The sequence below is a fragment of the Mustela lutreola genome, chromosome 7 (genome assembly GCF_030435805.1).
Source record: "Mustela lutreola isolate mMusLut2 chromosome 7, mMusLut2.pri, whole genome shotgun sequence".
Taxonomy (NCBI): Eukaryota; Metazoa; Chordata; class Mammalia; order Carnivora; family Mustelidae; genus Mustela; species Mustela lutreola.
In genome coordinates this window covers 7,247,230-7,269,949 of record NC_081296.1, presented here as the reverse complement: position 1 = coordinate 7,269,949, position 22,720 = coordinate 7,247,230, and the positions used below count along the sequence as shown (strand labels likewise).

At 52.6% G+C, this 22,720-nt stretch overlaps 1 protein-coding gene across 1 annotated transcript in view; it reads left to right on the top strand.

Moving 5' to 3' along the window:
• Positions 1 to 22,720, top strand: part of PDE8A (phosphodiesterase 8A) — a 143,804-nt gene that overhangs the window by 106,872 nt on the left and 14,212 nt on the right. The window contains exons 12-20 of the mRNA XM_059179914.1: positions 5,286 to 5,363; positions 9,378 to 9,448; positions 9,717 to 9,881; positions 11,097 to 11,145; positions 11,358 to 11,493; positions 12,955 to 13,153; positions 15,714 to 15,931; positions 17,287 to 17,419; positions 19,936 to 20,103. Coding sequence (XP_059035897.1) covers positions 5,286 to 5,363; positions 9,378 to 9,448; positions 9,717 to 9,881; positions 11,097 to 11,145; positions 11,358 to 11,493; positions 12,955 to 13,153; positions 15,714 to 15,931; positions 17,287 to 17,419; positions 19,936 to 20,103 — 1,217 coding nt within the window. The remainder of the gene's footprint in view (positions 1 to 5,285; positions 5,364 to 9,377; positions 9,449 to 9,716; positions 9,882 to 11,096; positions 11,146 to 11,357; positions 11,494 to 12,954; positions 13,154 to 15,713; positions 15,932 to 17,286; positions 17,420 to 19,935; positions 20,104 to 22,720) is intronic.

Here is a 22,720-nt window from a genome sequence, read left to right as displayed (position 1 = left end):
GTAGGCCCCTGCCAGGAAAGTGACTCTTCATACTGCAAGGTCATGGGGTGCCTTGACTTGGATTTTTTCCCTCTCTCTCAGAAGAGCTCTGTGAGGTAGGCATGGCTGTTATTAACACCCCTTTATTACAGAGAGAGAAACTAAGGGTCAGAAGGGCTGAATGCCACTTCTGTTGGGCAGGCAGGAAATGGCAGAGCAGGGAATGGACGGCGGAGTCAGTGACACAGTCCTCCGTGTTACACAAGGGGAGCCTTCATGCTGGGCTGTTGTGTCACGCCACTGGTCGATGCCCACTTTGGAGTGGGCGATGCCCACTTTGGAGCCATCACACCCTGAGGAGCTGGGTGGCTGTCAGGTCTCCCTCCCCCAGCAGTGTACACACCTTGATGTCCCAAAGACTTCCAAATATCTTGCCTTGGGAAGGCAGTGACGCTCCCGTAGACCGTGGACCAGCCAGGACCCCTGGTTCCACACAGCATAAGCATTTCTAAAGCAGAAAAGGAGTTACTGGACAGAAATTGGTGATTCCCACATTAGACAAAAAAGCTTAAGAATCTGTCTGAGAAGAGCAGGAACAGCAGGAAGCTGGGCAACCCTCCCTGCTGTGAAAAGCTTGCCGCCGAGCACCACGCTGCGCCACTGAGGCTCTGCTGGTGTCCAGGCACCACGTTGCCGCCGGCACTGTGGCAGTGTGTCCCTCCCAGCCCTGCTTTCCTGTCCCACCTGCTGTCCTCCGGACTCTGGTAGAAGCAGTCCTTTGGCCGGCCTAGGTCACTTGCTGCCGTGTTGCTGACACTGAATGGAGTAAGGGAGTCTCTTGCCATCCCCCTTCTGTAGTGGGAGTCATGGGAAAGGGGGCTCAGATCTTGGGTGTCCAGGAAACTGATACATTCCCAGCTCACGGCCCCTTTTTCCTGGCCTGTGTATTGTTTTTACATGATAACCGTGTCTCAGCAAAGACACTAAATGTGGCACCGTCCAGTTTCTAAACCTGAAGGTGGTCTGGACCGAGCCCAGAGCCTGGCTTTAGGCACACAGAGATGAACGGAGAGTTTGCTGTCGGGCAGACGGAAGCAGTAATTTGAATGGACCGTGCTTTGTACTGCAGCAGGGGTGAATGGGGAGGCACTTCCCAGCAGGGATGACATAGTGGTAGAGCCTGTGTCTGGGACAGAGGGGGGGCTCAGCCCAAGGACAGGAAGAACATTCCTAGAGGGACAGGCTGCTCGCACAAAGCTGTCAGGACAGGCAAGGCTGGGTCAGGCCAGCTTGGATTGCATCCTGTAAGCAGAGGAGCGCCGAGGAGTGCATGAAAAGGGGACCCTTCTGGGAAAGATAGTCATGGTGATGTAGTGGAGAAAGTGAAGTACCTGCCGAGGTACTTCAGGATAACCCGTAGTACGACGGATGAAGGGAGAAAACTAGAGACGGTCCCCACGACTTCTAACTTGACCACTGCCTGACGTGAATGGAACTGAGAAGTGAGGGAGAAAGAGCGGGTTTGTGTGGGGAGAGCTCAGCAAGTTAGGTTTCCGCTTGGTCCACTGGGGTGCATGGAACAGCCCCATGGAGATGTGCGGTGGCTTCGAAGTGGCCAGAGCCTTGGGGCACAGTACTCCTGGCGGGGGGGTGGGGGTGGCGAGGAGACTGAGCGCTGTGGGTGGGAGCCCCGCAGTAGCAGACAGTGAGGGGCATGGAAGTCATTCATGCAACCAGGGTTCCGCACACAGCCCCCGTGTGCCAGGCAGCACGAGTCTGTGCTGGCGGGAAACCTGCCCCCCCCCCCCCCAGTCTCACGGGTCAGCGGTGGGGTAGCGCAGAGGCTGCGGCGAGGGGCGGGGAAGGCCTCCCTTTCCGGTGCCGGGTGGTGGCCCCGCAGCATAGCATGGGACCTGAGCGTCTCTTCCGGGTGTTCTGGGCTGCTGCCGGCGTCGGGCCCATGGCCACAGGCTGCCTCTGCCGCTGGCAGGACTCGGGGTCCAGCCTGCATCTGGGGGCAGGCAGTCTGTCTCCGGTGGAGGAGGCAGAGAGGCCACGGGGAAGGAGAGCTGACCAGCGCAGCCTTTGCAGGGGTCCGTGGGCCCAGGGCAGAGCAAGCATTCCCCAAATGCTCAAACTGTTGAGAGGGTCCCAGAGAGTTCTCTGAAAGTCTGCTATGTTTCCGGCAAGTGCTGCCGGACACTGGTTCTTGGCCTCCTGGTGTCCCAGGTGGAGCTCCCCCTGCCGTGGGAGCAAGGTGGCCGCTGTTCGCACACATTGCTGCTGCCCTTGCCACTGCTCCGTGGGGCCCTGGCTTGCCTGCTCACGCCGTGGGGCAGTGTGGACGAATCGTGCTTCCTGGCAAGGGAGACCGCAGGCAGAGAGCTGAAGTCACAGGCGGTGCTGAGCCCGCGCCCTGGTCTCTGGAGGCCTGCTTAGGCTTTTGTCCGCTCGTCAGCCCGGTGCCTTGAGCCCTTGGTGTTTGGGGTGTGTTCACTAGGTGAGGGGCCTGGATTCGTGCTCCTTTGGGGCTTGTGGCCTGGCTGTGAATCGCGCATTCTTCCCCGCAGTGGTCCCCAAATCAGCTTCTGAGAGCCGCCTCCCCCCGCCCCTCGCAGATGCAAGTCGCTTGAGCTTGGTCTGCGTGGTACTGTTGGACCCCGGCGGCCAGCAGGGACCTGAGTGCGGCATTGAGAGCAGGCAGATCAAGTAACTGAAATGTTCAGTACAAGCGAAAGCCTGCTTCTCTCCGTCCACTTTTGCCACATTCCTGTCCTTGGTGCGCACGGTGCGTTTTCCTTCTCCGTAGCCACACTCTGCTCCGGAGGCATGAGCAGCTTCCTCCTCCTGGAAATGCCTCCTCCTCTGCTTGGCTGCATCTACAAACCTACCTCATCTGCTCACCGGCCCTTCCCAGAGGAGGACCTGCCTTTCCTCCTCGGGACTCCTTCCGCCCTTCAGAGCGGGTACTGCACCTCCGTCCTTGGCTTCCCTCCATCCCAGCCTGACGGCGGACCTGGGCCGGACCTTACTTGTCTTTGCAGCCCTGATGCCTGGCGTAGGGCCCAGCACAGGGGAGGCGCCCAGTGGATGTGCATGCAGGAGCGCCCTTAGTACGTTCCCAGCCGGCTCCTGGGGGGTGTGGGGGGCAGCGCTCAGGAAGAAGACAGGCCAGACTCTGTGTCTGGCTGGCGGGGGTGGGGGCCGTTCCAGTTTTAGGGAGTAAGCATCTGGAGAGATTACAGCAGGTGAGGTGAGCAGCAGGCCATGACGAACGGCCTGTCTTGTCCTTGACCTCCAGCCGACAAGCGCAGGGGCCGTCCGTGCACGGGGAGGTGCAGGTGTCTGTCGAGTGGCTGCTGCTTGCAAGGCAGAGCCACTCCCCCGGAAGAAAGGAAGGAGAGGAAGGCTGTTTCTGCCCTCGTGTCCTCTCTAGCTGGTGAGGAAGGTAGACAGGAAAGGAGCAGGCTGCTGGGAGGCATCAGAGGAACGCTCCCAAAGGTTACGGTACCCACACCGCATCTTCACTGCTTCCTCGGAGAGGAGGGAGCGTTCACCAGTGGAGGCGGCGTGGGAGGGGTGCGTTCCCGGTGGAGGTAAGGAGTTGGTACCAAGGCACAGCAGGTGGCGAGACAAACTAGCGTGAATAGTTGGGTGGCCGGAGAGAGGAGGTGCCGGTGCCCAGGGTCGGGCGCACTGGGGAGTTCAAGTTGTAGCCTCAAAATGATGATGAGCCATTGATTGGTCTTCACTGGGAGCGTGCTCTGGTCGGATTTTTGGTTTAGGAGGATCACCTTGAGGACGGCGGGACCAGTGAGGGAGGCTGTCATTGTAATCCTGAGGAGGATGGCGAGTGTCTGAGCTAGGACAGGGACGGAGCAGGGGTAGATTGAAGGCGTATATTTTGCTGAGGAGTTGAGGGAGAGGAAGGGAGAAGGCTACGACTTGTTTCCAACTTAAGTGGATCTGGGGGCCGGTGATGAGTGCACCGGAAGTGCCGAGGGGTGTCCGACGGCTGCAGCTGGTGGTCGGTGGCCGGCTGAGGTGTGAGTCTGGCTCTCAGGAGAAGCTTGGGACAAGAGAGCATCACAGGAGCTGGTTGAAGGAGGAAGTGAGCTCTCCAGAGGAGACGTGTAGTCTGGGAAGACAAGAAGGGCTACAGACAGAACCTCGGGATCAAGGAAGAGGGAACCATGAGGAAAGGGGCTGAAGACAGGAAAATTAGGGAGGAAGAGTAAAGGGACAGAAAACCAGGAGAGTGTGGATTTACACAAACCAGGAATTTCCAGAAAGACTGGCCAGTGTGTCTAGTACATACATAGTCAAGTCAGGTGGTTCTTCAGCATCAAGGAGGTGACAAGTGACTTGACAAGTGACAAGGTCACTGTCAGTGCCCACATAGAAGAGAATGTAGCAAATACCAGTGAAGTCGCTGCTTGTTGGGGGGAGGTATATAGAGGGGCGGGGGGCGGCCCTGTTCAGATCCTATTGCTGAGCAGGGGCGCTGGGGGAAGGCAGGGAAGATGCAACCTGGAGCTCGGTGCTCACTCCTCAGCAGGGCAGCTCCCGGTTTCCTCGTCTGTGAAATGGGGACAGGTTGGAGGGGCTCAGCACCATGTGTAACCCCAGCAGGTGCCCAGAGGAGGGGACTGGGAGAGAGGTCAGCTCTGCCTTGTCGTTGATTGGCATGGGGTCGGGGGGGGGGGGTGCGAGTCAAAGACAGCCCCTCTTGAGCCTGGAAAACCAGTGGCACCACTCACAGAAGTAGGCGCAGTGGGGAGAGAGAGAAGCTGTCATTTGAAGCAGGCCCCAAATAGTGCTTCCTGTAGTACAGTTTCCTATGGCTTGAAAAGAGAGGTATGGTCTTCCCTGGGATATTTTTATAAAACACGTGCTGTAAAAAAAAAAATTTTTTCCCTTTGGGTAAGGATGGGTGAGAATCAATTTTTTTTTTTTTAAACCATTTCAGTCGATTATATGTAAGTGTAATAGGAAAAATTTTCCCAAGTTAATTTCTTCGAGTTTTCAGTTTACATCCAGAATTCTATAATGATGTAATCTGGAAGCTGTAAAGCCTTGCTCATGACTGTACCAGGTGGGACATTTTGAGAAAGTCACCCCCTCCACCCCCACTTAAAACTTCATGGGTCAAAATCTTCATCTCTGGGCATTTTGTTGACTTTGTGACTTCTTAATTGGTGTTCTAATTCCTAAATTTTATTACTGAAAATTTTTAGATCTGTAATTTGTAATTTGTTGTTAAAATCCTTTCAAAGAGGTGATTTATAGTGTAATTGTTTCCACAGATAATCAGTCAGGCAAACACAAAGACAGAAGGAAGAGCTCGCTAGATGTCAGAACTCTTGCTTCTCGAGCAAGTGAAGGTAGGTGACAAAGACAAGAGGAGAAAATGTTGGACACGTGAATACCTGACATTCGTCTCCAGTCTCCTCTCTGGGTCACTGCCCCCTGCAGGTCAGGACAGGGGAGGGGCCACTCTAGCAGCCTGTGTCCGTTTCCCCTTCTTCAGACGCCCGGCATTGGGCTCCGTTCTCAGCCTTTTGATGGGACTTCGGGAATAAAGAAAAACACAGCTGTTGTACAGTCGATTTTCTAAACTGTCACCAGCAGAGGCTGTCCGTGTGTCTGCTGTGATTATGTGGGGAACCCAAAATGCATTTGGAAATTCTTCATATACTCCATTATGGGTGGCACTTTGCCATGGAAACACCTTTTGGTGGGGAGGTGAGCGGCCTCTGGGCATGTGACAGACTCTTACTAAACAGACACTATTTAACTTTTAAGTGGAATATAATTTTTTAAGATTACAGAGATATGTGATCTGAACTAATACAGTGTGCTGCTGGGTGTGTGCTGTCTTGGACCCAGAGAGGAATGGGGAAGCACATGGTGTTGGTCCGTAGGAGGGAAAAGCCACAGCTTTCCAGGGAGGTAGCAACTCGGATTCCACCTTGGAGACCACTGCCCTCAGGTTTGTCCTGAGGCTCAGAAAACACAGCCCCACCCTGCTGCCAGGGGAGCCATGTGGTGTCACCGGCCAAAGTGTGGGCTTTGGCCTCAGAATGACCTTGATTCCAGTTCCAAGGTCATCTCCTTTGTGTGCTTCCATTTCCTCATCGTGAAATGGGGACAGTTTTATGCTGCCCATGGAGGGCTGTGTGACGGTTACATGAGGGTGCCTGGCAAGGGAGGGGGGGGCGGTAGCTGCCACCACCTTCTTCATTATGGCCCTCACTTGTGCCCCCCCATGGCTCTTGGGCAGATTCGGGTCAGGGACAGGGTCATCCCCACCCACAACAGTCTTCCTTCCATGTTCTTCCTAATATTCGTGCTCAGGATGACTTGGTCTGTTTCTGTATTTTTAAGAGTTAAACAGTTTATTTTAGTATTTTGGGTTTTGTGGGGTTTTTTTGTTTTTTGTTTAAGATTATTTGTTTGAGACAGGGGGGAGGGGACTGGAGCAGGAGGGTGGCAGAGGGAGAAGGAGAGAATCCACAAGCAGACTCCACAGCTGAGGGCAGAGCCCCGCTTGGGGCTCAATCCCAGGACCCTAAGATCATGACCTGAGCCAAAATCAAGAGTGGGCCACCCAACCGACAGAGCCACCCCCAGTTTCTGGTTTTTAATCACTACTCGTTTTAACTGAGTTACAGTTTGCACAGTGAAATTCAGGTATTAAGTGGTTCCATGAGTTTTGACAGTTCCATACACTTGAGTAACCACCTCACAAAGCAGATACAGAAAACACACACCTTGTACCACACCGAGGCAGCCCCTAGATATCCAGCACCCGCCTCTTCTTGTGCTTCAAAGAGATGGGATTGTTCGGCCTGCGCACCGGCCTCTGGCTTCTTTGCCTCCGTATGGTTAGACGGGCCAAGAGTTGGTCCTTTCTGCTGTGCCACAGAGCTCTGTTGGAGGGAGGGGTTGCTGTTGATCCTTTCTCATTCGCGGGCATGTGTTCTCTTCCCACTTCGGGGCTGGTAAGAATAAGGCTGCGCGGATGTTCTAGGCGTTCCTGTCCTAGCTGGAAGTGGAATTGCTGGGCGTCTGGGCAGCTGCAGCCGTCTCTCCACGATGTGCGGTCCCACGTTCTGCCCACTGCTGACGTGTATGCGTGGTCCCGTTGCTCTGAGACCTACCAGACTTGGTTACCTCGGCATTTCATGTTTTAGCCATTCTGGTGGATATGGTTTCAGTTTTAATTTTCCTGATGACGAATGAGGTGGGGTACCCCTTTCATACGCTTACAGACCATTTTGACATTCTCTTGTGAAGTGCTGTTCGCATATCTTGCCTGTTTTTATAGTTGGATTATCTCGCTGGTTGGTAGGAATTCTTCATTCTAGATGTGGGTCTGTTGGATTCTGTGTAGCACAAGTATATTTTGTTAGTCCGTGGTTTGCCTTTTCACTCTCTTGATGGCCCTTAATGTGAAAACAGGAGTTATTAGTTTTAGTGAAGTTTATTTTATCATTTTCTATTCTAGCTGGTGCTTTTCTGTGTCCTGTTCTAGAAATCTTCCTCTAGCCCAAGGTCATGAAGATACTCTTTCATGTTTTCTTGTAGAAGCTTTATGGTTTTATCTCTCAGCTTAGGTCTGTGATTCATTTCAAATTAATTCTTATATCTGGTGAGCATCGGGATCAAGGATGAATTTTCCCCCCACACGGAAATCCATCACCATATGGAAAAAAACATCTTTTGCAGCAGTGCCATTATTGTAATTAGATGACTATAAATATATGGTCATTTTCTGGACTCCTCAGTTTTCCTTGTTCTGTCAATCTGCAGGTGCCCTGATTCCACCATTGATTGCTGTGGCCTCCAGTAGGAGTTCTTGTTGCTCGAGGTTGTCTTGGCTTGCGAGGCCCTCTGTGTTTCCATTCCACAGTTAGTGTCAGCTTGTGAGTTTACACACTCACCGCCTCCTGGGGTTGTATCTGGGAGAGTCTCAAATCTGTAGATCAATTTAGGGAAAGAGGTAATTTCAGTGATATTGAGTCTTTCAAACCTTGGATGCCTTCTGTGTCTCCCTTCAGGTCGCTTTTATTTTTTCTCAGTAGCGTTTTGTGTTTTCAGTGTGTAAATCCTACATGTCTTGTCTTACATATATTCCTAAATATTGGTGGGTTTTGATGATTTCATATTGGTGTTTTCTATTTCAATTTCTAATGGTTTGTTGCTAGTGTGGAACTAGACTTGACTGTTGTCTACTAGACTGTTGCCTTTCCCAGGAACCTCAATAAACTTGGTCACCAGTTGTTGGAGTAATGTTTGCAGATTCATTTGGACTTTCTGCACAGTCAGAGCAGACTCTGTGCCCCGAAATTCTCCTCACTTTATTCATACTGTTGTTTCATTTTTATAAGCCTATGTTACTTTCATGATGGTTTTAAATGAGACCAGCTCCTTTCATGATGCAGCGATAAAACAGTGGTTTTTATTTTTGGTTTGATGACCTTACCGGGTAGAACAGAAAACTGGCCACCACATGCTGGTCACCAAAATGAGAGGTAAGCAGTGATGTGGGTCCCCAGGTTGAAAGCACTTCAGAGCCCCGAGTGGGCGAACTGTGCTCTCCACTGCTGCTTACACCTCGGTTTGGGGAACCAAGGCTGACACATCAGGCCATGGGGCTGCGTGTGGTAAACAGCATGTGGCCGGACAGTGGGCCTTTCAGGCAGACACACAGAACTCTATGTGTGTGTTTCTTCCTGCCTGGACAGTGCCCGGCCTTTGCTTTACCCCGGAGGAGCTGTGTCTGGACGGGAGCACCAGAACATGAGCACACTCAGAGCCTCAGGCTGGCCGCCTATCTCCAGTAGATTAAGCATCACTGAGAAAAGCACCAAAAGGTGCCTTGAGAAATTTAAACAACAACTCCTGTATTTCAGTTAATGGGAAATTGTGTTTATTGCTCCTGCCATGTATGAAACAAAGAGCCTGTGTGGCATTGTCTTCCAGAACCTTTTTGCTCCTGGATAGCGGCAAGCTGAATATTAAAAGCCTTATTGTTATAAATGCAGAAAGAGGCTAACTGTTTGGCCTTGACTTGCTAGATTGTTTCCTCTGTTTTTCCTCTGGCCTGTGACATCAGAAGTTCAGTCTGGGCGGGGGCACGTGCATCCTAGTGCCTAGGACTGAAGGAAGCACAGTTGGTTCTGCCAGAACCCCAGACTTGCTGGGATGGGCCAGCCGCTGTTCTGGACACGCAGTTCCGGTCCTGCCCCTTGATCATGCAGCTGGGTCCACGGAGTCTTGGGGGGGCGGGGGCAGAGGGGAGCCAGGGAGGGCCCAGAGCCCTCAGCGTTCAGCAAACAGGCGCCTGGGCCATACATACCCTGATCTGTGTGCGTCATGTGGTCTCTCCTCAGGTGGCAGCCAGAGACGACACTCCTCCATGGCCCGGATACATTCCATGACGATCGAGGCGCCCATCACCAAGGTGGGGCAGTTGGTGGGCACTCTCCCCCGAGCCCGCACGGAAGGCCCTTGTTCCCGGGTTGAGGGTTTCTCATGAGAGGAAGCAGGCCCGCAGCCATAATAATGTCCCCCCAGTTGTAGGGAGTGGGCTTCTCTAAGGAGAGGGGCTGTGGGGCATGAACACTGAGGCCAGTCCCAAGTTAGCCTAAGCACTACCCCGCCTGCCCCTCCGGGTTACTGTCACACTGTTCGTGAGGTTACGAAATTCACGTATTTTCTCCCCCGTGTAGGTCATCAACATTATCAATGCTGCCCAGGAGAGCAGTCCCGTGCCTGTGACGGAAGCCTTAGACCGTGTGCTGGAAATTCTGAGAACCACTGAGTTATACTCACCGCAGTTTGGTGCTAAGGATGACGATCCCCATGCCAACGACCTCGTTGGGGGCTTGGTGTCTGTAAGTACGGTTGGCGGCTGCTGGCTAGAGCCTCCTGGTGTCATCTGTGTTCCCAGGGGTCATCTGGGTACCGTCGGACCTGCACAGAGCGTTGTGGGCAGGGCATGGCCGAGGCCCAAACCTGCCGTCAACCAGAGCCCCTGCTCACCTACCTGTGGCCTGCTGCCCAGGTTGATCCCAGCTCGAAGCAGAGAAGGGAGGAGCATGTTCTAGACAGTCTGCTGGGCTGGGCGCTCCATTTTTGCTTAGGGCCCCTAGGAGGAAATTAAGTAAAACTTCATTATTTTAAAGATTTTGAAAACTAGGGCAGAAGAAATATGAATGTAAAATGTTCCATACCAAACAACAAAACAGAAAGACCACGTATGCGTAAAGGGGCCCCAGGGGGTAGGGTCTGGTTTCTTTCCAGAACACCCTGTGTGGATTTGGTGGCTTCGGACCATGGGCTCTCAGAGGTCCTGGAGGCCTCCAGCCCATCCAGCAGAGTGGTCTGCTTTGTGGGAAAAAGATCATTCTGTTGCTGTCTGTCACCTCTTGTCTTGGTCTGAAGGAAGATTCACCTCCTCACTAGCACCAAAAAAAAACCAAAACCAACTCCTCTCTCCTCCCAGTGTCTGCTTTCGGAAGCTCACTTGACTTCTTAAAAACAAGGTTGTAGACAGTGAGCTGTGGTGTAGTGGTTCCAGGGACGGTCATGTCTAACCATGGCCTTGCCTGCACCTCCAGCCCGTAGGTGAGGGATGAAAGTGACGGGGGGTGGAGTGCGATCATGTCACGGGGTGAGGGGGAAGAGATGACAGGTGGGAGGGCTCTCAGCCCGAGAAGCAGCGAGGGGGCTCGGTGAGTGTACAAGGCCTAGAAGAATCCACTTTGCCAGAGGACGCGGATGTCCCGGGTGGTAAGGAGGGTGGCAAGAAGTGGCGGGGGAGGCTGGAGGGCAGAGGCCGGTTGTCCGGGAGACACTGGAGCAGAGACCTGAGGGCCGCTAGCAATGCTGGGCTCTGGGGCCTCGCCCAAGCTCACCTTGCTGCTGCGGCCCCTGAGCTTAGCCGGTTTTCCTGGCATCGGGTGACCGAGTCCTGTCCCCACAGGGGAGCTCCGGGCACCGGGGTGGAGAGGCTGCCCTCCGCTCTCCTCGGGAGCCAACTGTCCCGCTGTTCTCAAGAAGTAAAGAGCAGTTATGACTTCTCTTCTTGTTTCCTTGATTTTTATCAGGATGGTTTGCGAAGACTGTCCGGGAATGAGTATGTTCTCTCAACAAAAAGTAAGTTTTAACTTCTTAACTTTCTGGAGCACTGCTAATACTATAGTGACACTGAAATAATGAGATTATCCAGTCAGTTTTCAGTTAGTTCTTCTCATTAGCAACAAGTTTCTCAGTATGTCCTACGGACCGCAGGAATGAAGCAGCTGCCCTCGGAGCGGCAATTCCTGTAAAGCCTGTTAACTCTGTCCCCAAACCACGTCCCCGTGCAGGCCTTCAGCAGCTGCCTAGCGGTGTGATAACCCCCATCTCCCTTCACGACGTCCCCCCGCGGATCGCACGGGCCATGGAGAACGAGGAGTACTGGGACTTTGATATTTTTGAACTGGAGGCCGCCACACATAAGAGGTGAGTCTGCCCGCAGACACACAGCATGGATCCAAGGGCCTCTGTGGAGAAAGCCGTCCAAGGAGTGTGGTTCTTCCAGAGCCGAAGCGTCAGAGGCGGGGGTTCTGGAAAGAGGAGCTGGGCAGCGGGTGCCCCTGATGGCCTGGGCCTCCGTGGGATCAGGGAGGGCAGCCGGGTCACGACTCCCACAGACACAGCAGATTCAGGTCAGGTGACCTACCCTCTCCAAGTGGCACAGGTTTCTCCTGTGAAATATGGGTATTAGTTTTCCTGTACGCGATGATGTGCTGAGGAAGCAACACAGAGTCCCACTCAGAGGCTAGAACTCAGTAAGAAACACACAGACACATTTGCTAAGAGCTGTCCCCAGATCGCAGTTGCTGTGTTGGTGACAGTCCCAGAGACACACCCAGAATTCCAGTCGTCCTGATGCAGGTGTGCTCACAGGGAGTCGGGGTGCGACTGGATTTTTACCTTCTGATTTGTACCGAGCTGGAAAAGAGCAGTTGGCCCTAGGGGTGTTGTTGACTTGGCACACAAGGAAGGCTGCCCTGTTAGGTGGTGGGGCCCTGAACCTGGCCAGGCCCAGAGGGCAGCCACGGGAAAGGTGTGTTCTGTTGGGCCACAGGATAGCTAACTCTTCAGATCTCCTTCCGCTCTGTCCCAGAGACTGTCCCCAAGACAGCCGTGCCCTTCCCTTGTGCTCACCAGGAGTCAGCCTGGTATATCGTTCCCGTGTACCCCACATGGGCAATGACAGTAGAAAGGATAGTAAACGAATCTTTGAGCACCTGGCCCCACAGGCTGTGACATTGCATTCATGGGATTCAGGCCACGGCAGGTCGGTCGGTTCAAACCGTGTGAGCCTGCTGGCCTCAGGACCCTGCCTCAGTAGAGCCGTTCCTGGACCTTCCAAGCTGAAGGCCAGATGCTGGATTGAGGTAACTTCTCAAGGAAGGGTGCGACTTGGTGGCCTGTGGGTCACCTTCTCAGGGAAGACCTCCTCACACTGTGGGCCCCCCTCCAGATTATTGAGACCGCTCCATGGCAGGTGACCATACCGCCTTTAGAAAGTGCTACTTGCTTTTAGAAGGACCTCTGGCCAATAACACGAGTCCAGCAAGAACAAGGGCGACGCTAGGGTTCAAGCCTGGCATCACATTGATTTTGAGGAGTCTGCTGGTGCAAGCGGAAGTCTGAATGAGGAAGGGGGCAGTGAGCACACCTCACCCCAGCCCGTGGGGAGCACGGATGGAGAGCTGGGCCTGGGCGCCAGCTGCGGTTGGCAGCTGCTGGGAGAAAGGGCACCCCCGTCCCGCGCCACTCGGGCGAGCCCCTCCTCGCTGCGTGCACGCGCACCGAAGGCTGGCTCCTCTCTGCAGGTTGGGTCTCAACCTCTTCAGGGCTCCCAACACTTGGCCTGTTCCTTTATTTTAAGGCCAGGCATGTTTTACTCCGCAGGCCTTTGATTTATCTTGGTCTCAAAATGTTTGCTCGCTTCGGAATCTGTGAATTCTTGAACTGCTCCGAGACGACGCTGCGATCGTGGTTGCAGGTTATTGAAGCCAATTACCACTCTTCCAACCCCTACCACAACTCGACACACTCTGCTGACGTGCTTCACGCCACTGCCTACTTCCTGTGCAAAGAGAGGATAAAGGTGAGCTGTGTGGGTGTACCGGGCTTGGAGGGCTGGGGCAGCGGCCGGGGCCTCCACCTCCCTGGGGTACTCTCTGTGGGGGCAGTGCCCCAAGGATCCCCACCTGTCTGCCCCCTCCGCCGGCCCTGGGAAGTCGGCCAGCAGGCTGCACTGTGGCTCGCGGATTTGAAGGGTTAACTCATGACATGAGCCCATTTCTTTGGTGAGAGTTGAGCAGTGGATGGATGGGTCCCTGGGGAGGAAACCTGCCAGAATGGTTAGTTGGCAGCAATGTGTCTGCAGGTGCCCCGTGAGGCCACAGACCTTAGGCACCCCCAGCCCATCCCTCTGTGTCAGCGGGGTTGGAGGCCAAGTTCATCCTCGCCCAGCGCTGCTCCCACCTGGGCTTGCTGGCCCGGGCCGGAGTTCCATCAGCCAAGGACACACAGGTCAGAAACCTGGAAGCATTTTCTGTTCTCTCCTCTCCCCAAGCCCATGTCATCCAGTAGGTCCGTGCCCTTGTCACCCGGAGCCCACCTTGTGACGCCCCGGCTGCTGTCCTAGCGAGGGCGCTGCTTTCTCCTCTCCCCGGGAGCCCTCCTGCCCAGGCCTCCCATGGAACTCCCCCCACACCGCTGCCGGCACAGCGGACCATGCTGTTCCCAGCGGTGGCTCTCTCCCTCCTGCAGGATGGAAACAGTAGGGTTGGTCAAGGCTTCCGACACCCAGGCCCCTCGTAGGCCACGCTAAACCCCTGCGGTTCCCGACACTCCTGCCCTGGCCGTGTTGTTCCCTTGGCTGCTCCAGGCTCCCTGTGTCCCAGCTGCCCTTCAGGGATCCATCCCAGCCTTTGTTTCTCCAGGGAGCCTTCCTGGACTGTCCCCCCGCCCCGGTACTGATCTCGATGCCCCTTTTCCGTGTGCCCCTCGCGTGGGGCTGCTCCAGGGACGGCTGTGTCAGGGTACTCGGACTTCTGCTAACTGGTCCAGGTGCTGCATTGCACAGCTGGTCTGTCCTGCTCCACTGAGTCAGTGCAGGGGCCACTGGCCCCTACTGGTGGCTGGTCACCTGGCTCGGAACCCCCCGCACCGGGGCGCTGTCTGGCAGCTAGAGCCCCAGCTTTGAGGCAGCAAGAAAAAGAGGGATGAGAAGAGTTTCACAGAAGGAAGGTTTTCGTTGTGGAATGGGACTGTCCACCCCCAAAACGAGCTCCTGAGAAAGCTCTCCACGTCATAAGTGACTTCACTGGGGAGATTTACAAAGCAGCAGCCGACTTGCACAGATCTTCCGAAATACTCGTGCCTCCTCCATCCACACGCTTCCGAAGTGGGTCAGAGGTCCAGGGAGCACCGTGGCGTCATTTCACTTTCAGAAGAACTCGAGAGTAGAAGGATCCAGCCACGGGTTTCATGTCTGAGAACAGGGCTTCTTGATGGGGGAGACGGCACTGTGTCATTGCCTGGTGTCTTGGCATCTGGGGACAGCCCCACAGAGCCACCGTCAGGCAGAGAGAGGGCACATGTCTGCTGCTCCCATTTTGTCCCCTTTCATCCTCTGCGACAGGGGACTAGTGTGGGGGAAAGGACAGCATGAAGGGTGACAGCACAAGGACACACGGAGCAGCGAAGTCCGGGCCCCAGCAGTTAGACGAGCTGGATCTTTCACGTGCCATTTCGCTGCTCCCTCTAGTTTTAAAAGGAAAGTTCAGGACCAACACTGCAGGCAGAATTGGGAGTCCAGAGAGGACTGGTTACAGAGCACGAAAACAAATTTGGAGGCTATCTGTGTCAATATGGATCAGAATATAAAGACAGCCCGATTTTTTAATAATTGTTTTGAACTACTATAACATGCAAATATGCACTTAGAAAGCTAACTGAAACAGCATTTATCAAGCTATAAGTCATACACAGTTCACTAATATAAAGTTAAAACTACGGAATTTCAATTTAAATAAATACAGATGTATACATATATCTTCAAGTGTCCATAGCATATTTCCAAAAATGAGCTTCTAGGACACAACGAATGTCATGATAAACGTCAGAATTTCATAGGTACATTTTCTAACCTTCACAGATCAAAACTAGAATTTAGTAACTGAGAAAGCTCTCCACGTCATAAGTGACTTCACCCACGAGGTGCCTGGGCAGCAAATCCATTAAACGCCTGCCTTGAAAAGACTTGAAAATGATGGAGAGCTTCCAGCTAATTTTACCAAACTCACAAAAGGCTGACCTCATCCTGACAGCACCAGCGGGGGGCCAAGATCTCAGACTTTTTGTGATGGGTCTAGAGCTAGGCTGGCTGAGGAGGTGACCCATGTGCGGATGACATCTCGGAGTCGGTAAGTGTGTAACGTGTGTGAGACCAGGAATCAGTGATGGTCCCTAATTTACAAGTACAAACATGCAGCCGCTGCTCAGGGGAGGTAGGGACACAGGATTTGCTTAACCGTGTGCTTTTCTCAGAAATTGGGGATATTTTTCCCTTCAAGTGGTAGGGCAGTAGGAAGACTCTCCAGAAGGCTTCCCTGCTTCCAGGGCCATGCCCCCGTTCCTAAAAGGACTCTCCTTTGCAGCAAACTTTAGATCCGGTGGACGAGGTCGCGGCCCTCATCGCAGCCACCATCCACGACGTGGACCACCCCGGGAGAACCAACTCGTTCCTGTGCAATGCTGGAAGCGAGCTGGCCATTTTATATAATGACACTGCTGTGCTGGAGAGCCACCACGCGGCCTTGGCCTTCCAGCTGACCACCCGAGATGACAAATGCAATATCTTCAAGAACATGGAGAGGTGAGAGCACTGGGCAGGGAGCACGCTGGTCCCCGAAGTACGGGTCGCATAGTCTAGAGTTCTCTCCTTCCGTGTGTGCAGTGGCTGTCAGGATAGTCCCAGTTATGCAGCCGTCATCCCAGTCAACTTAGGCTTCCCCAGAAAGCGCCTCAGACTCGTTGGCAGTCACTTCCCGGGTCCCGCTTCAGTCCCCCCAAGCCGCAGGCACCCACGGAGGCACCTTCTGTCTCCGTGGATCGGCCAGTTCCACACATGTCCTAATTAACAGAAGTGCCCCCGATGTGTGGTCTCTTGTGACTGGCTCCTTTCTCCTAGCACGATGCTTTCAAGGTTCCGCTTTTTTATGTCTTGACATTTCAAGATGGCAAAGTACGATGCTGACATCTTGAGCTTCTCGAGACTCAGAGAAGCCGTCCTCTTCCGTCTCTGCTCCGAGCGCTCCACTCTGCCCTCCTGGGCCTGGCACCCTTCCCGGCGCTGTCGGTGCTCGCGTGTTACCTCGAGGAAGCCTTCCCCGACCCCTCGTGCTAGTTATTCAGCGCCAGGTTCCTTCACAGCACTTACCATGTGTTTAACTCATTTCCATGACTTGGCCCACGTGTGATTTGACTCTGAGGCTCCGTATGGCCGCCCTAGCCACTGCCCTTCACTCCTCTCCGTACCCTCCGTGTCCGGCACGGTCTGGGGGAGGGACTTCCTAAATACCAGGTCGAAGACATTCATTTGGATTGGTAAGAAACGTTTTATAGGGAGATTTTTAAAAAGATTCCTGATTTTACAGAACTCTTTTTGGATGTTCTGGAGTTGCAGGAGGCTTTATTCATGGTTGCTGGTACAGACATCAGTTAGCTCCAGAATAATACACAGGACCCACTCACCTGGGTGGTGTCCCGGGAAAGCAAGTGGGTGGCTGGAGAAAAGGGGTTGAACAGAGCTAAATGTCACAAAATGACTAAATGGAAACCAGGGCTGGAGGGAGAGGGACGCAACTCTTGCCGTCGACCCTCTCAGCGTCTGGGCGCCGCAGGTGCTGGATCTCCAGGTCCCTCTCGGTACATTCGTACATTCGTCATAGCCACCGACGTCTGTCCTTGTTCACACCACTGTGTTCTCCTGCTCTAAGAGCTATGTGCCTTATGCTCCAGAAGGACGAACGTCGCACCATAAAGTCGTGATTCTAACCTCCGCTCAGGTTCCCCTCGCTAATGATCTTGCGTTCAAGTGTGCCCCGGGACTTCCTGCCGCGCTAGAATTTCAGCACAGCGGGTGCTGTCCGGGATACCGACTGTTGGGAGGAGCATCTGTCTGCCCTGAACAAGTCCCCTGTAGCTCCCTCTCGTTTGCCGTCTAAACAGGAACGACTACCGGACGCTGCGCCAGGGGATCATCGACATGGTCTTAGCCACAGAAATGACAAAGCACTTCGAGCACGTCAACAAATTTGTCAACAGCATCAACAAGCCCCTGGCAGCGCTCGAAGCAGATGGGGTAAGGAGGAGAGTCTGTGTGGGTCCCTCGTCCCCGTGTGTTGTGGGGAGACGGAGTGGAAGAGGTGATGAGCTGTGGAAGGGCTCCCCGGTAGGTCCCTTGGATTTAATTTCCAGTGGTTGAAAAAGTATACAAGCTTGTCAGGAAAAAAGACCTCCAAAAGTAGACATGGAAACTCTAGGTGGAGGGGACCGTGCACAAGCGCATTTTCACACTCGTCCCCCCGCCCTCCTTGGGCATTCCGGGGTCAGTTGGAGCTCTTGAGGTCTCCCCTCAACCCTCGCTGTGCACCCGCTGTGGCAGCATCCACTCTCCCCTGCTGGTCTCCATAATGCTGGGGCAGGGGGTGTGGGTGTTGAGAAAGACCCTGCACTTTGGTCCCAAGGGTGACGGTATTGTTGGACATCATTTCTGGACTTGAGGCCTAGAGTCCACAAAAACTGCCCAGCAAGGGCGACCTGAAACCTCTGGCCCGGCAGGAGACCACAGCCAAGGAAGCAGCCAGAGGAGTCCCCCATCCCAGTTGTGCTTCCCCATTTCCTTGGCTGTAGAATGGGCGGAGTGAAGCTGAGGGCACAGGACAGGTGGGCATGGGACAAGGTGGGCCCTGAGTATGTGGTGAGATCTGCACCTGCAGCATCTGTTTTCACGAACCCTCTTCCTTCCTTCGAGGCCCTGCCACCTACCCCACAGCCACCGAACACCTTGGCCCCAGCTCCTGGTCTTCTCCAGGGCCCTCCTCTCCCCTCCTCCTGTCACCGTCCTGAGTCTGACCAGGCACAGGGGTGGTTTATCCTGTGAGGCCAGGATCACCAGTCCTTGAATTCTGACCCCACCTGATTCCTGCAACTCATCTGGTAATGGCCTTTGTCCCCAGCTTTCTAGCTTATTACCCTCTTCACACTGGTTCCTCTTCAACCCGATGTGAAACCCACGGGGAACTCTGCTTCCTTCTCCTGCCCCTGTCCTCCAGCTCTGCTTCTGACTTCGCTTCCTTCCCACAGTCTTCCAGTGCGGCAGCACCGCCACCAACCTCTTTTAGTGGCTCCTGCCATCCTGGATAGCACGTCAACCAGGCTACTGCTCTGGGCCAGGTCGGGGTAGGCCCCAGGTTCCAGCTGAATATTCTGTTCTAGCTCTCCTCCGTTAGGACTTGGGGTTAGTTCTGAGACTGGAAATGAACCTGGTGAGCAGGCAGAGGAGGGACAGAGCCCTAGGAAAGAAAGTTTACAGCTGCGAGGACTGAACCATAGTCACACAGCTGGAGAGAGAAGGGTCAACATGAAGTGGCTGGTGCTGGGAAACTGGGGGCAGCCTTGGCCATGTGCACTGTGGCACTCTCCAGGGGAACAGGCAGCCTGGGCTCTGGATGGGCATCTTAATGGCATATCTGTTCCCATCAGGCCTTTTTATTTTTATTTATTTATTTTTTAGAAAGATTTTTATTTATTTATTTAATAGAAAAGAGATCACAAGTAGGCAGAGAGAGAGGAGGAAGCAGACTCCCTGCTGAGCAGAGAGCCCGATGTGGGGCTCGATACCAGGACCCTGAGATCACGACCTGAGCCGAAGGCAGAGGCTTTAACCCACTGAGCCACCCAGGCGCCCCCCATCAGGCCTTTTTAGACCATCGTTGTTACTCACTGAAATCACACGGCTAAGCTCTCTGGCAAGCACGAGGAGACTAGCTGGTCGCTGTCTCTGACCGTGCTCTTTGCCCTAATGCTCCCTCTTCCAACCTGAATTTGCTTCGGGGGCCTTAGTCACCTGGCCATTAGACCACAGGTTCAGAATCCATGCTCATGGTGTTCCTTTAACCCAGACAGCATGTGATACTATGGACAGACAGAGCCCAGAACTAAAGGTAGACCTGAAGTTCTTATCCTGGGTTAGCTGGGTAGTTCTAGACAAGTCTCTTCGCCTCTCTGGGTCCCAGTGTCCTCATCTATAAAACACAATAGTAAATGATACTGCTTTTCATGCCAACTGTAAGTTTTTATGAGTGAAGATCAGAAGAGAATGACAATTATTAGGTAACACTGCATCCGACAGTCTTGATTCTTGCGATCCCCGCTCTCACGGGCTGGGTGGGGGTTGGGTCGTGCAGGGGAGCCTGGTGCGCTGCAGGTCCCTTCTGGTGAGAGGGCAGGGAAACCTTTAATGTTTACAGTTCACTTCTTTTATTAAGGCGGCATAATAAACGCTCCTGTTCCACGGGGGAGCAGTAGAGCTAGAACAAATAAGTTTTTCACTATCTGTGGTGGGAAGGAGAGAAGAGCCCGGAAGGGGGAGGGCTACAAAGACCGACCGCCGGTGCTACCCTCTACACTTGGGCCTTAGTTTCCCTTTTTGTCAAGTGAGGGGCTGAGCTCAAGGCTCAGATTATACTCCTTACTCGTCCATGAAGCATTTCACTTGTCGATTCTGGTCAGGGCCTTCCAGTGTGTGGGGCCACACCTGTAAGACAGGGCTTGGTACCAGGGAACCCACTTTGATCGTGTTCTCCCATGTTTCAGGAAGTGGCTAAAGACGAAGAAGCCGTGAACACCATGCTCAGGACCCCAGAGAACCGGACTCTTGTTAAGCGGATGCTGATCAAGTGCGCGGATGTGTCCAATCCCTGCCGGCCCCTGGAGCAGTGCATTGAGTGGGCCGCACGCATCTCCGAAGAATACTTTTCTCAGGTGAGACGCAGCCTCTTATAAGTTCCTTGAGAGAGAAACACAGTAAGACCATTAGAGGCAAGGGACTGACCACCAGGAAGTAGAGAGCTAAGTGAAATTCTGTCCTTGGGGAGCACGGCTTGCATTATAGGCCTACCAATAATTCGATCAGCTTCCCTTATCTGAAAATGCCTTTGCCTGCCTTCCTGCAGAAAGTTTTCACTGGCTATAGAATCCTGGGCTAACGACTTTGTCTTAACAGCTTTTACACTGTGGTCTGCCATTCATATTCTCTCTGGGTAGAAAAAATTCTTGTAGGGCAGAAAAAAAAAATACAATGGCTAGAAGTTTTGCGAATTTATTGAAAGCATATACGTCCGTGCCACATCCGAGAGGGTAGGGAGAGACACAGCAGACACAGAGAGGGGAGCAGACCCCACACCAGGAAGACAAATCCCCATAACACTTGGCTTTGAAAAACAAATTTAACTTCTTATACTCAGTGGGGCTTATAACCCAGAACTTGAAAAATCAGTGGGCTTAGGGGTACCTGGGTGGCACCACCCCAAAGTGACTCCTGCCCTAGGGAGAGGGAAAGGAAACCACACATACCAGTTCAGCTGTGGCCTCAGCCGTAGTGTGGTCTGACCCAACTCAAGCCCCGGACAGACCCACTCCCAACGTAGACCAAACTCTGCCCACAACAGGCAGAGAGCGCCATTTCAGACGCCTGGACTGAAGGCAAACACAGCAGCACCCCCAGGAGATACCCCACAGCACCAGGTTCTTGTGTACCAGTACTGCACGGCCACTGCTTTTAAGAGCAGAGACGTAGCTGAATTTCCAAACACAGAGACAAAATGAGGAGGTAGAGGAGCATGTCCCAAATGAAAGAACAGGACAGAATCCTAACAAGAGATCTAAGTGGAAAAGAGGATAACAAGCTTGATGGAGAATTTAAAATAAGGGCAATAAAGATACTAACTGGACTTGAGAAAAGAGTGGGAGCCCTCAGGGAAACCCTCAGCAAAGAGAAACAACTAACCAGTGATAACTCAGTAACTAAAATTAAAAATTCACTAAAGGGAATAAAAAGAGGAAGAACAGATCAGTGACCTGGAGAACAGAGTCATGGCAAGCAGTCAAGATCAAGAGGGATAAAAAAATAAAACTACTGAGAATAAGCTGAGGGAACTCAGTGACACCATCAAGTATAATAAACATTTCATGGGAACCCAGAAGAGAAAGAGAAAGAAAAGGGGCCAGAAAATTTCTTTGAAGAAATAGCAGAAAAACTTCCTAAATCTGGGGAAGGAAACAGAAATCCAGATGCAGGGGCGCCTGGGTGGCTCAGTGGGTTAAGCCTCTGCCTTCGGTTCAGGTCCTGATCTCAGGGTCCTGGGATGGAGCCCTGCATCAGGCTCTCTGCCTACTTGTGATCTCTGTCAAATAAATAAATAAAATCTTTTAAGAAAAAGAAAGAAATCCAGATCCAGGAGGCAGAGAGAGGCCCCAGCAAAATCAACTGAAGGATGCCCATACCAAGACACACGGTAATTAAAATACCACGAAGAGCATTTTTACAGCAGCAAAAGAAAACGGTTATATAAAAGGGAACCCCCGAAAGGCTACCAGTTGATTTTTCAGTAGAAAGTTTGTAGGCCACAAGGGTGTGGCATGATACATTCATAGTGCTGAAAGGGAAAAAACCTGCAACCAAGAATATCCAGCAAGGCTGCTATTCAGAATAGAAGCAGAGGTAAAGACTTTCCCAGACCCACAAAAGAATTCATCTCCGTTAAAGCAGCCCTACAAGAAATGCGAAAGGGGCGGGCGCCTGGGTGGCTCAGTGGGTTAAGCCGCTGCCTTCGGCTCAGGTCGTGATCTCAGGGTCCTGGGATCGAGTCCCACATCGGGCTCTCTGCTCAGCAGGGGGCCTGCTTCCCTTCCTCTCTCTCTGCCTGCCTCTCTGCCTACTTGTGATCTCTCTCTGTCAAATAAATACATAAAATCTTTAAAAAAAAAAAAAAAAAAAAAAAAAAAAAGATTAAAAAGAAATGCGAAAGGGGATTCCTTGATTAGAAGGAAAGACCATAAGCAGGAGTCAGAAAAGTAGGAAACACAAGAGCAGTAATATTAAGTATATCTACAAAAACCCGTCAGTGGATTCCACAAAATAAAAGGATATTTAGCGTGACAACATCTACCTAAAATTTAGGGACAAGAGGAATAAAAATTTAATAAAGAATTCTGTATGCATAATGTGTTATATATAACCTAATGGCAATGACAAATCAGAAACTTGTAATAAGCAAAAAAAAAAAGTAAAGCCAATTAATGTGGGAGAAGAGAACAAGGGAAGAAAGGAACAGAAAAACTGCAAAACAACAACAAAATGGCCACGAATGCATACCTATCAACAATTATTTTGAATGTAAATGGACTAAACAATGAGAAGACAAAGGGTGGCAGATGAGATAAAAAATTAAGACCCATCAGATTCATTTCAGATCTAAAGATACGCAGACTGAGAGTGAAGAGATGGAAAAGCATTTATCATGCAAATAGGTGTGGACAGAAAGCTGGGGTAGCAATACTTGTGTAAGACAAAATAGACTTTAAAACAGAAGACTATGAC